We start from the raw sequence: 15,592 nt of genomic DNA, 5'->3' as shown, positions 1-15,592 counted from the left end.
ATTGGATAAAATTAACAATTCATTAATACGACTATGTTATAAAATATGCTTGATGGTTTAATTTTAAATATTGTGAAAGGAAAAAATTAGATTGAAAGAATCATTTTATCATAAGCCTTTGTAACATTTATTTAAGCAATCAATAAATCGACTAAATAAAAAAATATCCCATATTTTTTAATATTTAAAAATGAAAGTAAAAAGGAATTTTGTTGTTGTTGAGATTTTATAATGCTAGGACCGGGACACTTTGATCCACCTGCATGCGACTTGTATGTGGTGTTAAACGTGAACATGTAATAATTACACATGTCGGCTGCACACAAAAAATAAAAAATAAAAAGTCGGCAAAAATTGAATTTTCATTTTCTTACCATGTAAAACATAAACTCAACGTTTGAGACATAGGATGAATAATTTGAGCAAAATATAATAAATTCACTAATAATTTACCCCTACAAACATTATAAATTCAAAAAGATTTTAAATTATATCACTCAAACTTATATATCTATTAAATACAGGTAATATTCAAATTTTAATGTAATTGAGACTTTTAAAAATTACATTCTTATATTCATATTTAAAAAATGTTAGCACAAATATTTAAGAAAAATGAAAAAACTCATATAGCGAGTGAAAAGATGTTGACAACATCAACTTCCTCCATTTGAGCCTCCATTTGAGAACCCATCAAGCTAAAGGGAGTCTTATTCTTCCTAAAAATCCCAAGTTTCAAACAATTGCATATGTGAGTGTATGTATATTGTCAATAATTAAAAAATATTCTTTACATATATTACCTTGTAATCACTCTAGACTAAAAACTACTCCACTTGCGAACTAAGACAGCATGGCTATTGCTACCAATGAGATTCTTTAGTGTACTTATAATAGAAATATGTAGTATATATATTGTATAAAAGCTACATTAAACTTCGGTTGTTTCTACTTCAAGGAAACCATTCATTATAACAATTGATAAGTTCATATCATCCTACAAAACTCCATAAAAACAACACATTAATCCAATTACAGAAAATTTTGAACTTCAACGTTTCAAAATGGCCTGAAATACAATAAAACCAAATATTAAAATTTAGCTTTCGTCGCCTATAAACTGAGCAGCCGAACAGGGACAGTCATATTTTTACAGGTCTTGAACACTCAAACCTGTAAACATGGAAAGAATTGAAAACATAAGGTTAAGACCAAGAACCTTGAAATGTTATCAACATGGTTAAAGGTAGTAAAAGCTAGATTGAAATCCCACAGGCATGGCAACAATGAGAGCAACTGGCTACAGAGCTGAGATCCATTTCGAATAAGGATTCTCGTTGAATCAAAATGAGAAATAAACAACACTCCACCATCCATGAGATATTACCAAATGGATGTAAGGGAAAAGTAGGATCTATTGTTGTGCTACCAGTTTGGCACCAAAGGGAACAGCGATTTGTTTCATCTATGGATCAAGGACCCTATGATATGCTCCCTCATTTCAAATAAGGATTTTGGTTGAACCAAAATAAAGAAAAAACATGTCCCCTCCATCATGGTCTCAACCTAGAAGCTTGAGATATTACCAACACGGTAAGAAAAAAAAACAGAATGATCAATTGTAATGCTCTGCATGTATGAAAAAAATGGGAACCAACGGTTTGTTTTGTTAGAGGTTTATAAGTCTATAATAGGTACGTCGATTTCAAGTAAGGATGCTGGTTCAATCAAAACAAGAAAAACAAGGCTCCTCAATCGTGCTCAAAGCAGAACCTTACAATATTTTACCAACATGGTAAAAGAACAGTAGGGTAGTGTCAACTGTATCCTGCTTATATGGAAGGATCGATAACAACAATTCAATTCTGCTAAGGATCTATGATTCTATGACATGCTTGTTCAATTCAAATCAGTACACTGGTTGAATAAAAAACAAAGGGAAACAAGGGCACAATCGCATCGTATCAATGTACCTGGAGGAAGGGACTGCTTCAACTTGTCAGCCTTTTCGGCATCCGACACACAAAGTGTGTACAAGTACTTGGAGCATCGGACCTTGAACTTGACAACATCTTTGCTCTTCTTGATCTTTACCGAGCGAGCATCCTTCCTCCTGGCGGTGAGAAGGAAGTCTTTGATCTCATGAATCTGCTTAGGCTGTAAATCATTAAACGGAAAACATTCATTTTAGGAACTCGGAGCATAACAGATCAAATAGGCTTTCAATTCACATCACATTTATCAATATAACAAATCAATTACAGTGAAAATCGATGGACCGCAACATCAATTTATAATTACTATTAGCATGTTAACGAATAACGACTCAAAGAACAATGAAAACACAGATTAAACCTAGAAGATCCGTAAACCACACACATTGCTTAGCAATTGAGGGGTAAACCAGAAAGATATGAAAAACAGAGCATTCAAATGCAGATAAGCTTAGTAATGAAGGAAGAAAAGAGCATCAAAATAAGAACATATTCATAGGTTTTACCATTTTCGATTGAAGAGTTCAGAGAGTACGTCGCGTTATCCCTAGCAAGAAACGGCGCTCAAAGCGTAGGATTCTTCGATATTTAACCATATATATTGCTCACAGAAAACCCTAGAGAAAATTTATATTGTATTGACCCTTTTAACCTTGTTTAATTGGTTATATGATACAGAGTTCTTATAGATATCGAACTTTTTTTTTTAAATTTAACTTGGTAAATAAATTTATTTTGATCAATTTTAATATTTAGAATCACTGTAAGTATCAATTTAAATAAAACAATAAGGTTTAAATATTTAATAAAATTAATTAATTGAAGTACCAAAACAAATATTAAGACCAACCTCAAATGTTTAATTAGGATAAAAAGATTTAAATATTAAATTGAATATTAAAAATAAAATATATATTTAAATTAGTTAAGCGACACATTATGCTTAAATATTTTACTATACAACACATAATATATAAGCATGAATTAAGTGATCTCAGTAGTTAAGAGATTTGTTGTTAATCCTTGAAGTTTTAGGTGTAAATATCGCATACACTAAGGGCATGAACGTTCGTTATTAAATGATTGAGAATCTTTGAATATATATTATCTAAGTATTAACTTCAAATTTATATATATAAAAAACATAATATATGAATCTTTTCTTTTTTACATTTTATGTTGACACGTAATATCCAATTTATATATATTATTAATGGCATAATTTCAATTAGGTCCAACCTTGGCATGCTAATATTATTATTAAATAATATATTTAGTTTTAAATATATTAAATTATAAAAAATATTATTATAATAATATTAAAAAAATATTATCATAATAAAAATAACTCAAATATATTAGATATTAATGGAAGGTAAGAATTATTAGTGAATAAGATTGCTTGTTGTTCAAGCTTTATTTTTCGTCAACTAATAAGCCCTATTAATAATGATAAGAAGATTAGGTTTTATGTCATTGAATTCTCTTCTAGTGTTCGACATCCAGTAAATTTTTTTCTTATGTTTTAACTTTAGTTGGTTCGATGGCAAATAAAAGTTTTTCTGATATTTCAAGTGATGTTTTATCAGAGATTTTAAAACATGTTTTAGAAAATTCTGTACACGATTTCTTACAAGCTTGTCAAATTTGTAAGACATTATACGAAGGTTCTAAAGACGAATATATTTTCGCAGCAACATCCTTGCATAACTATGGTTGTATGCCTTTGGAGATCGAAACAAAAAATTAATTAAAAAGGGCATTTATTGCGAGTAATCCCCAAGCTTTATATAGGGAGGGAATGGTCGAGGCTACTTATACTCTTGTTTTGCAACTGATTTGTATGGAGTCTCGAGTTTTGGAAGGTTATCGGATTTTACTCACCTTCGATATCATGTTATAAGAAAAAGGCTTTGATATCTTTATGCATTGTTGACGTGTGACTATTCGTATGATTGCCGATATTTTGATGATCAATGTAATGTTCGATTAATGTCTTATATGTTTTTTTTCATATATTTAAATTAACTAAGTTTGAGTTTTTACTTGACCCTTTTTACTATTTTGTTCGTTATTAACTGTTATAGAATATATATAAAATGTTATAATTGACTATTAAATATGAGATTTGATCTGGTGAGTAAGGCGTGCCCAATACAAGTTCTTATTTGTTTAATTTTATCTCTTATTTTTGTAATTCAATTATTATTCCTTCAATCGAAAATTAAATATATTAAATTAAAATTAAGATTAAATTAATTAAACGTATTAATAATATAAATCAAATATGTAATTATATTAGGTTTTTAACTACCACATCAATTCATTAATCAAATATTAATAATAAATGATTTAATTAATAAAATTTAAATAATTTAATAATTTAATTGACAAAATTAAATAATCAACAGTTGAAATAAAATATTGTATAATTACTAATTATTTTAAAAATATAAATATATATTAGAAAATTACTTTACGGACTATTTTTGCTCGGGGCGTTCTAAGATCACGTGCCGTGTTTCAAACACAAGATAGCCGCTGATTTGTCATGCTTTGTCTCCACACCACCCGGTTTATTTTAAACTTTGAAAGGTCAAAACTTTGAATGCCTCACGATTAACGCCGATGTCTTCTCCCCTCATATTTCCTCTTATATATATATATATAGCCTCAATTAATACCCTAACAAAGAACTAGCAAAAAGAAACTAAAGACAAGGTAAAGTTAACGACAATGGCGAGTTCAGGAGAGGTATCGTGGAAGTTAGAGGACCACCCAAAGCTTCCAAAGGGAAAGACCATCGCCGTCGTCGTTCTCGACGGCTGGGGCGAATATAAACCCGATCAATACAATTGTATCCATGTTGCCCAAACACCCACCATGGATTCCCTCAAACAGGTTCTCTTTCTTTCCTTTTATTTTCTGTTTATAATTTTGTTTTCAGATCTGGGATTTTCTCGATTTTTGATTTGATAATCGTTGTCGATGATATTAATCGGTATGGTACATGGATCTTATTTATTTATGCAAATAAAGCTTTCATACTGTTTGAAAGCTTAATTTGTAGTTTTAGATTTGTATTTTATTAGATTATGAGATTCCTATTTGGTTTTAGATCTATATATTGGTTTGTTAAATCTCATCTCATTTTTTACAGTGCATAGAACTTCTATATATGTATCAGCTTGATTCCTCCAATTTGGGGGAAATGTGTGTGTGTGTGTGTGTGTGTATTGCTTTAAATTATGGGGATTTGTAAGTATTTTGCTTATGGAGATTAATGCACTCTTTTGATTCATAAAAGGATTACAGTATGACATCATGTAACGAAGCTTAAATTGATTGAAACTGACCTTGTTGAATAGGGTGCCCCGGAAAACTGGAGACTGATCAGAGCTCATGGAACTGCTGTAGGGCTTCCAACAGAGGATGACATGGGAAACAGTGAAGTTGGTCACAATGCTCTCGGTGCTGGCCGCATTTTTTCTCAAGGGTAAGCTTATCTTCCGGATTTTTGCTGCATATATATGTATATACTTATATACTTGCTATCTTGTTGGAAAGTTAACTGTATTGCAAGTGCTCTAACATGTTAATTCATTGGACTGTAGGGCTAAGCTCGTAGATTTTGCTCTTGCCTCTGGTAAAATCTATGATGGAGAAGGATTCAAGTATATAAGTGAATCTTTTGAGAAGGGTACTCTTCACTTGATAGGATTACTTAGTGATGGAGGCGTTCACTCTCGGCTCGATCAATTGCAGGTAATGCTTGGTGATTTTGAACCGGTTACTATCTTTTGAGGTTTGGCGTCTATAATGAATTCATTTTGTTTCCATAAGTTCAGTTATTTAATTTGCTTTTACCTTTTGATGCAGTTGCTGTTGAAGGGAGCTGGTGAGCGTGGTGCTAAAAGAATCCGTGTTCACATTCTCACTGATGGTCGGGATGTTTTGGATGGCTCAAGTGTAGGCTTTGTGGAGACTCTTGAGAGTGACCTTGCAAATTTACGTGAGAAAGGTGTTGATGCCCGGATTGCGTCTGGTGGAGGCCGCATGTATGTCACAATGGACCGTTATGAGGTGAGAAATCATTGTCACAAGTCTGAAAAAGCATGTTGCACGAGCAATTTGCACTTGCTCTGTTATTTTCCTTTTTTTACTGATCTAAAAGATTTATTTGAATTGATTAAGATTGAAAATTATGTGAGTGGATCTTTTGTAGAATGACTGGAACGTTGTGAAAAGAGGATGGGATGCTCAAGTTCTCGGTGAAGCCCCACACAAGTTTACAAGTGCCGTTGAAGCTGTAAAGAAACTCAGGGAAAATGCAAACGACCAATACTTACTTCCCTTTGTCATCGTTGATGAGAACAACAAGGCTGTGGGTCCAATAGTAGATGGTGATGCTGTTGTTACCATTAACTTCCGAGCAGATCGGATGGTTATGCTTGCCAAGGCACTTGAATATCAAGATTTTGACAAATTTGATCGTGTACGATTCCCTAAAATTCGTTATGCTGGTATGCTTCAATATGACGGTGAATTGAAGCTTCCGAGCCGCTACCTTGTTTCTCCTCCCGAGATTGACAGAACATCTGGTGAATATTTGGTGCATAACGGTATCCGTACTTTTGCCTGCAGGTATGTTTAGGAAAAGTCATTCTAATCTGTACTTTTGGTTTATTGGAATATTTAATATGTTAATTGCATTCTTCGTGTATCAACAGTGAAACTGTCAAATTTGGCCATGTCACTTTCTTCTGGAACGGTAACCGCTCTGGGTGTTTCAAGCCTGAGATGGAAGAATATGTGGAAATTCCTAGTGATGTTGGCATTACATTCAATGTTCAACCTAAGATGAAGGCTTTGGAGATCGGTGAAAAGGCTAGGGATGCTATTCTGAGTGGGAAATTTGAACAGGTGATGATTAATGGAATAATACTAAATAGGCTTTTAATGCTATTCTGCTTAGCACTAGCTGAATCGTTTTTATATTATTGGTTTAGGTACGTGTGAACATACCAAACGGTGACATGGTGGGTCATACCGGAGATATCGAAGCTACGGTTGTAGCATGCAAGGCTGCTGATGATGCTGTCAAGGTATGATGGCTTGAGTTCATTCTTTAATTTTTACTATGAAATTCTAATAATTTTACATTATTTTATGAATCATAATCAGTTGCTTTTTTGCTAGTTAAAAAATATATATGATGAATTAGAATGCGGGTGTTTCTGAGGAGATGATGTTAAATGAGTTATTTATGTTTGACGTGTTTATCATCCATTATTGACATTCATACCAAAGCCGTTTATTATCGAGTAGTATTTTATATTCGATTTCATTCTCAAGCATAGCAGCAATGTCTTGCACAAAGGCGTTTCTTTATTTTTTGAATACAAAAAGGGTTTTCTTGCTTGATTATATTTTTCGGTGCAGATGATCCTTGATGCCATCGAGCAAGTTGGCGGAATGTATGTTGTGACAGCAGACCATGGCAACGCTGAGGACATGGTGAAGAGGAATAAATCTGGAGAACCTCTTAAGGACAAGGAGGGAAACCTCCAAATACTCACCTCCCACACTTGTCAACCCGTAAGTTTCCGAAATCTTTCTTATCTTTATTTAATAAATGTCGGGGTTGTGAAGAAAATGAATGGTCTCATTACCGAAATTTATATTCGTTTTTGATGCGTCAAAACTTGTGCAATATCTGATGTATGTTATGGATTTTCTGATTAGGTGCCTATTGCGATTGGAGGTCCGGGATTGGCACCTGGTGTTAGATTCCGCAATGACGTTCCTAATGGCGGACTTGCCAATGTGGCTGCAACCGTCATGAATCTCCATGGTTATGTAGCTCCGGGTGACTATGAGCCAACACTCATCGAAGTTGTCGGCAACTAGGCTCGGCAATAGAACATTGCCTAGATTTTTATATTTGCACCATTTTCGCAAGGCTGATACCCAAACATCGATTTGGGAAAAATAAAAATGTTTAAATGTTATATTTTGGCATACATTTGTGGCTGAGTTTTTTCATTGCCGTCGCTTAAGATTTGACCTCATAATTTTCCCTTTTCATGGGGTAATGGAGACAATTAGCTTTCTTGTGTTCTATCTTTTGATGTTATTGTGCTCTCATTTGTTTTAGTTTAACCTTGAAAAATTATATAGCTATAAATTGGAATATAATTGTTTTAAGTTTTAGAGTTTAGGTTTAAGGATTTATATAGTATATTACACGACAATGTATCCCATTATCCCATCCTACAAATGTCGTGAAGGTCTTCATGCAGTGATCTCAAGTCCTCATCTGTTGGTTGCTTGAAGAAGTGAAAGTCTCGGGGTAGTCGGGACGTTGGACTTGTCATCGAGTTTGACATGCCGATAGACATGAGCTACACGAACCACACAGTCTCGCATGAAGAACTGTTTTATACTACGTAAATCATTCCACCCTTTGTTGTATATCGCTATCACTATTTCCCCCCCGTCTAATTCCTGGATTACCTGTTGTTCGTCAAATAAGAGACGTAAATGAACAATGTTCGTCAAATAAGAGGCGTAAATGAACATAGAGCCGTTTGTGAAGTTTGAATAAAGTTTGTTTATGTTTGTTTATTAAGTTAAACAAATTAATATGAACAAAATTTTTATGTTTATTTAATTAATGAACAAGCACGAACAAATGTATGTTCTACTTATTTATATGCTTGTTTATCTGATTCTTTTTTTCCTTTTACTTTTTTACAATTTAAATATCGGTGAAAGTAAGGACTAAATTGAACACATGATAAATTTTGGAGTTCAAATTGTAAAACTTAAGGACTAGTGGCATAATCTCACCATTTTTCTTTAGTTTCCAAATAAAATATGAAAAAAAAAGTATTGGGTGTCAAACATTAAACGAACGCGTTAGAAATGAATTGAACACGAACACGATATTAAAAATTTAAACAAATGCCAATCAAACATGAACACCTTCAAAAATAAACTAACGAACACGAACATAACCTTTTTCATTCAAACTCCATTTATTTACACCCCTAAACACGCTCTCCTGAGTGCTCTGTAACTCCAAATCAATAAAAAAAATCAATGTATGACATTAAGAGTATAACCTTATTGTCATGATCTCTTAGGACTCTTTTTGTTGTTATTAATCTTGGTTCATTTTTTATTGTTGTAAGTTAGAGATGTCAACTGAGAGAGACAAATATGGAATGCTCCTCTCGTATTTATTTTCTTCAAGAATTTTATTTCTATCTTCATCCCATGACCCGTTGTGGATACAAATTTAAAGTAATCTCCACCTCACAACTCACAATATTAAATTCATTATAATCTCATCAATTAAGTGAATCCTAAGAACCACCTAATTTCCGTTATACATGTTTTGTGATTCACTTCATATAATATATTTATAAGTATTAGTTCGATAAATATAAATTATTTTTTTATGAAAATATATGAAATATCTATTTTCGGACTCTCACCAATACCGCATATGTAAAATTATTCCAACAGTCACCATTTAAAAATAATAATATGTCAGTGTAACCCTTTAATTAATGAACTAAAATATAACTTCAACACAAGTCTGAAAAATTCAAAAAAAATAAAGTTCTTACATGATATTCAAACATAAACAATAAACTGGAAAAATGACTTTGGAAAGTTTAATGTTATAATTGCAATTGTTTTTAGTGACGAAAAAATAAATGAGATTAAAGTTTAGTGACTAAAAGTGTAGTTTAGCCAAATTATGAAGAAACTGCGCCGTTTTTAAAGAAAAAAAATGCATTTGGGGTTTTGTTTGTTTTAAAACCCTATTTAAATTTCCCGTCGTGCCTGTTTCTTAACATCTGCTGCATTTCGCGCATTTACCGGGAACCCCTCACTCAAAATGGAAAGCTCCGTCGAAGAAACGGCGAAAGCTGTTTCCGATTTAGCAGTGGATTCAGCTGCCTCTGGTGAAACTCAGAGCAAAAAGTATTTCTCCTTTTCCTCTCTCTCTTTCTCATTACTGCTTACTTTGTTTGGCTCTTGATAAAATTAATTGCAAATCGGAAGTGAAACGATCGCATTATCTTGATTACCGATCTCATTCTTTTATGTACAATGTCTTGGCAGTGCTCGTAAGAAGGAACTTAAAAATAAGCAGAGGGAAGAGGAGCGTCGCCGTAAGGAGGAGGAAAAAGCAGCTAAACAAGTTCTTAATTGTTTTTTCCCCTAGATTCTAGAATATATTATTTTTACCCTATTTATCAAGCAAAATGAGAACTTTGATACTAAAGCAACTATATTTTTTCATTTGAATGCGAGAAATTTTTAAAAAATTATCAAGTAACAAAATTTATGGTTTTAGTTTTATATGAAATTTTTTCTTTAGCTTCATGTTACTTTTAGCAATTTTCTTTCTGAAATAATTATATGCAATTAATTTTAGAAACACTAAGATAAGCGGAATTGCATGCTGTTATTATTGAAGTTAATTAATTACAATTATTTCGTAAAAGTATAAAATACTGTAGAAGTAGAACTTACATTCAATGAAAAGAAAATTTGTTTCTTTGACCTTTTACCCGTTTTTTATTTTATAAAAGGTAAATAGCTTGGAGAACTAGTACAATCAACAACTTGACGAAGCCCTAATTTTGATTTAATTGTTCCAGTTATCTTTCTCATTATGTTTTTTTTTATCATTGTTGAAATCTTACGATTCCATGATGATCTCTTTGATAACTAAATTATATTTTTGTTCAGGCTGCAGTTAAGGCAAGTTCACAGAGTCTGAAACCTGCAGGAGTTGATGATGAAGATATGGATCCAACTGTATGGTTAATTTTTTTCTATATAATGCTCTGTACAATCTTGTTAATTTCTTGGATATAATGTTAACATAAATTTGATATTTTCAGGTCAGCAATTCCATGAGAATAGGCTGAAATTTCTTGCAGCCCAGAAGGCAGAGGGAAAGAATCCGTATCCTCATAAATTTTCCGCATCGATGTCGATCGTTGACTATATAGATAAATATGGAAACTTAGGCAATGGGGAGCATATTGAGGATGTCACAGTATCTTTGGCTGGTATTTAACTGATTCACTCCTACTCCCATTGTATCATAATTTATTTTTGATATGGCCTTATTTTCTTTCTTTTATGCTAGGGCGAATTATGAGCAAAAGATCATCCAGTTCAAAGCTATTCTTCTATGATCTGCATGGTGATGGTGCCAAAGTTCAAGTTATGGCCGATGCTAGGTATATTTCCATTTTTTGTTTTAGGAATTGTATGTCCGTATTTATTTTCCTCCAAATGTCCTCTTTTTATGGAAGGTTTATGGGTCTATAGTCGGTTTGCAATATGTGTTTTTTTTCCATCCACTTCTGAACTGGAGGAATTACCTTGGCATCCTGTGAATGTATTCTGATTGATCTTTGTGATTGGTTATGTGCCTTAATGTATCTTGTCCGCTTTCCTTTGTTTCCACTGCTGAACTTCATTCTCATACATCTCTTTTTATTTTTTTTCTTCATTACTGCAGCAAGTCAGGCTTGGATGAAGCTGAATTTGCAAAATTCCATTCCAGTGTCAAGCGTGGTGATATAGTTGGTGTCACTGGGTTTCCAGGTTGGGGAAATGATGCATTATTCCTGTTCTTCCTGTTTATTGGTCTTTCTGTGTCTTTTGTCATGCACTTTTCTTTTTCTTAGTCTTTTTATTAAAACTTATTATTAAATATGACGAGATAATAAACCTTTTCCTACATGCACTGCTGGCTATATGGATCATGTCATTAAAAACTTCAAATAAAATGTTTTCAAATATATATTACAGGATTTAACTTTGAGTTATGTTGACTTGGGAGGCAGAGATAGATTTTCTATTGAACTGATAGCAAAAATCGTATGAATTGTGATTGTCCGCCACGATATTCATTCTTTTTGTTTGATTAGTTCTTAGGATGTCTCCATTTTTTAAAATCATTTGCACTGAGCTTCATTAGTTAATATTCATTCAGTCGTTTTGCAAATGACGGGTTTTGATTTTTTCCTCCTACCTGTATTGTAAATCCTTTTTCTTCTCTTTTCTGGGTTAAAATGAGAATATTCTAGAAGCTTTATTCTCCTGGTAGTTCTGTTTTTTCACGTTTTAAATTGTCTTTGGCTTCTTTTAGGCAAAACTAAGAGAGGAGAGTTGAGCATCTTTCCAAAATCATTCTTAGTTTTATCCCATTGTCTCCATATGATGCCGAGGCAAAAAGCAGGTCCTGATGCCAGCGTGAAGGTAAATCAATATGTGGTGTGACTGTCTGATTTTTGTTCAGATCCTTTGAGTTTGATGATAACAATGTTTTATCATTTTCTTTGCAGAAAACTGATGTATGGGTTGCAGGAAGTACCAGGAATCCTGAAACATATATCTTGAAGGATCAGGTACTATTTCATATTTAATCAAAGAAACTTTACTGGATATGTTGAAATTCTATTGATTTTCTGTCATCAACTATGTTGATTTTTTAGCTGTGACTGAATCTATCATTGAACATGCCAGCTAATACATTTTAATTGAGCTAGCTGTAAACTGCAACAACAATTCAAACTTGCATCAAGAAACTTGTCGCATTGTTTATCTTAATTGAAGACTGGGTAGTTATTTAGGAAATGATCTTGTCATATTTTTCAGTTAATATTATTTTCATTCTGGTGCATTCTGTTGGCTAATATTAGTCAAAAACTGTATGATGCAAATCTGGGCAAGTCATTCTGTCTGTCTTATATTGTCAAATCCCTGATCCTTCTATGAATTCAAACATGGGCTTTTATTTTCCATGCTAGGAAACTCGATATCGCCAATGCTATCTTGATTTGATGTTAAACCTGGAGGTTCGTCAAATATTCAAAACCAGATCTAGGATCATTTCTTATGTAAAGAGCTTTCTTGACAATCTTGATTTCTTGGAGGTTAGTCATCTGTTCAATGTTTCGAATTATCAGTTATCTTTATGTTTCTTCTGGCTGTGTCATTAACCTAAATATTCAATCATTAGGTTGAAACTCCCATGATGAACATGATTGCCGGAGGTGCAGCTGCTCGTCCATTTGTAACCCATCACAATGAATTGAACATGAAGCTCTACATGCGTATTGCACCTGAGTTATATCTGAAGGAGCTGGTAGTTGGTGGATTGGATCGTGTTTATGAAATTGGAAAACAATTTAGAAATGAGGGTATTGATTTGACTCACAATCCTGAATTCACTACCTGTGAGTTCTATATGGCTTTTGCTGACTATAATGACCTGATGGAGCTCACTGAAAAGATGTTGAGTGGTAAGTAGCGAAAATGGCTTGACATTGGAAGATACGTTTCTGTTTGTTGATTTTCTTCTCATTTTCTCTTTCTCAAATTTGTTGGATTTTCCATGACTTGATTAATCTGCAATAGGGATGGTCAAGGAACTAACAGGCAGCTATAATATTAAATATCATGCAAACGGCCTTGATAATGATCCAATTGAGATTGATTTATCTCCGCCTTTCAGGTTTATGGGTCACCTTTACTCATGATGTGAACGAAGCAAAAAACAATCTCGGAAATGAAAATTTGATAATTAATTTTTCATTAATTTTTGCAGGAGGCTAGACATGGTAGCGGAGTTGGAGAAGATGGCTAACCTCAATATCCCCAAGGACTTTTCCAGTGATGAAGCTAACAAATATTTGTTTGATGCATGTGTGAAGTTTGACATCAAATGCCCTCCTCCTCAAACAACAGCACGTTTGTTGGACAAAGTATGTCTCGTCTTTTGTCTTTCCTGTCTCTCTTCGAATAATTGTGATGTGAATCAAGGTATTCCGTCGTCTGGGAAAAATGAGTTTGCACGTGGGGGCTATGCATGGATTTTTGTGATTCTAGTAAAAGTTTTATCAATTTTTTTTCTTTGATTGCATTCGCAGCTTGTGGGGTATTTTCTAGAAGAGACGTGTGAATCCTACTTTCATCATCAACCATCCTGAGATAATGAGTCCTTTGGCGAAGTGGCATAGGTCAAAACCAGGGCAAACCGAACGTTTTGAGCTTTTTATCAACAAACATGAAGTACACTTATTTAACAACATAAATCTAGTTTATTTTTCTTATTTAATTTTACTTAGGTGGTTCTTGTTTTTTTCCAAATGTTTAGCTTTGCAATGCATACACGGAGTTGAATGATCCTGTCGTACAACGTCAGCGCTTTGATGAACAACTGAAGGTAACCTAAACTGTTACCAGTTCTGTGAATTGGTGGTAACATTAATTGGATTATGGAGGAACTTTTTCTGATAAAGATGTTGGAATATCAGGACCGGCAGTCGGGCGATGATGAAGCAATGGCTTTGGATGAAACATTTTGTACCGCTCTCGAGTATGGATTGCCACCAACCGGTGGTTGGGGATTGGGTATTGATCGGCTGGCTATGTTATTAACGGATTCACAGAATATCGAGGTTTTCTTTCTGTCCATCTCTTTTTGCTTACTGCTTACCATTGCTTACTGTACGAGATTCAGTAGTTTGATGTTATTCAAACAGGAGGTTCTTCTCTTCCCAGCGATGAAACATCAGGATGAACCATCTGTGAAAGGTAATTAATTTCCGTTTTCTAGATTCTGGATGTGAATCTATAATATTGTTAGAGTTTTGTTTTCGGCTTGACGAAGAGCATATTAGTATTTCTATCAGTGATCCATATGCAATACCTACAAAGCCGAGTCCTGTGAATTTTGTTTTCAAATTCATGATTAGTAATCATGTTGATTTTGTCAATCAATTTTCATCTGTCATATATGTGTGTGTATATATATATATATATTAATTTGTGGCATAATTCTTGATGGTTTTAGCAGCTCCGGTGAGTTCAACGGTGCATGCTGCGGTAAGAACTGTTGAAGTTTTTGGTTAAGATTTTTTTTTTCTCCCGAGATGGAGTTTTGCAGTTGACATTCAACCCTCTATAAGTTCAGTGTAGGTGATAGGCCACCTTACTTCTATTGTTTACAAATTCGAATTGCTTTGATTAATTTAATTCCTTTGCCATATCGAACGGTAACAAAATATTTAAAGAAATTTGAAATTGATCTCGTAGTGTGTTTTTATCATTTTCACCCTTCGAAATTGGATTGAACCGGTTTGTTGAACTAACCGAATGAAACAAAAACTGATGGCTTAACTGATCCATTACACTATATGGAATTGTGCATTATTTGAATAAGAGGAAAAATCCCTTAATATAATGCTTCATAATCCTGGAATAGGAAAAGGAAAAATAGACAGACCTCAGCCTCGATTTGCCTATTGTGGGTAAAAAAAGGAAAACTAGATTTGTACACGTCATGACTACCGAACTTTAAATTTTTTTAGTAGAGCTTTCTAAATTCTTAACGAAATGAGTTCTATAAATATTTCTTCGAACCTGATCAAACTAAATCCTAGATATAAAAGCTGTGGGCATGGAAATACGACCTCAGTAAATTCTTCAACCACAGCGGATTCAACCAGGGGACATTAACTTACTATGCAGTATTCAACGACGTTGACGGTTTA

General features: G+C 33.4%; 2 protein-coding genes and 1 pseudogene across 2 annotated transcripts; 2 read left to right on the top strand and 1 right to left on the bottom strand.

The window, feature by feature from the left end:
* Window positions 1-972: 972 nt before the first annotated feature.
* Window positions 973-2,585, bottom strand: LOC120218003 (60S ribosomal protein L38). Its single transcript, XM_039215013.1, has 3 exons — window positions 2,501-2,585; window positions 1,974-2,157; window positions 973-1,173 (listed from the first exon to the last, which is right to left on the bottom strand). The coding sequence occupies exons 1-3, from the start codon at window positions 2,501-2,503 to the stop codon at window positions 1,151-1,153; spliced, it is 210 nt and encodes a 69-aa protein (XP_039070944.1). The 5' UTR covers window positions 2,504-2,585; the 3' UTR covers window positions 973-1,150.
* A 2,097-nt stretch (window positions 2,586-4,682) lies between these two features.
* On the top strand, window positions 4,683-8,037 carry LOC120218147 (2,3-bisphosphoglycerate-independent phosphoglycerate mutase). The gene is made up of 9 exons (XM_039215115.1): window positions 4,683-4,895; window positions 5,363-5,490; window positions 5,609-5,759; window positions 5,874-6,077; window positions 6,220-6,638; window positions 6,725-6,917; window positions 7,004-7,099; window positions 7,437-7,592; window positions 7,740-8,037. Exons 1-9 carry the CDS (start codon window positions 4,731-4,733, stop codon window positions 7,902-7,904), a joined length of 1,677 nt encoding a protein of 558 aa, XP_039071046.1. The 5' UTR covers window positions 4,683-4,730; the 3' UTR covers window positions 7,905-8,037.
* A 1,840-nt stretch (window positions 8,038-9,877) lies between these two features.
* LOC120218146 lies at window positions 9,878-14,966 on the top strand (annotated as a pseudogene).
* The last annotated feature ends 626 nt before the right edge of the window (window positions 14,967-15,592 follow it).

This window comes from Hibiscus syriacus, unplaced genomic scaffold (assembly GCF_006381635.1).
Source record: "Hibiscus syriacus cultivar Baekdansim isolate YM2019G1 unplaced genomic scaffold, ASM638163v2 tig00110195_pilon, whole genome shotgun sequence".
NCBI lineage: Eukaryota > Viridiplantae > Streptophyta > Magnoliopsida > Malvales > Malvaceae > Hibiscus > Hibiscus syriacus.
This window is presented reverse-complemented; position numbering and strand designations above follow the sequence as displayed.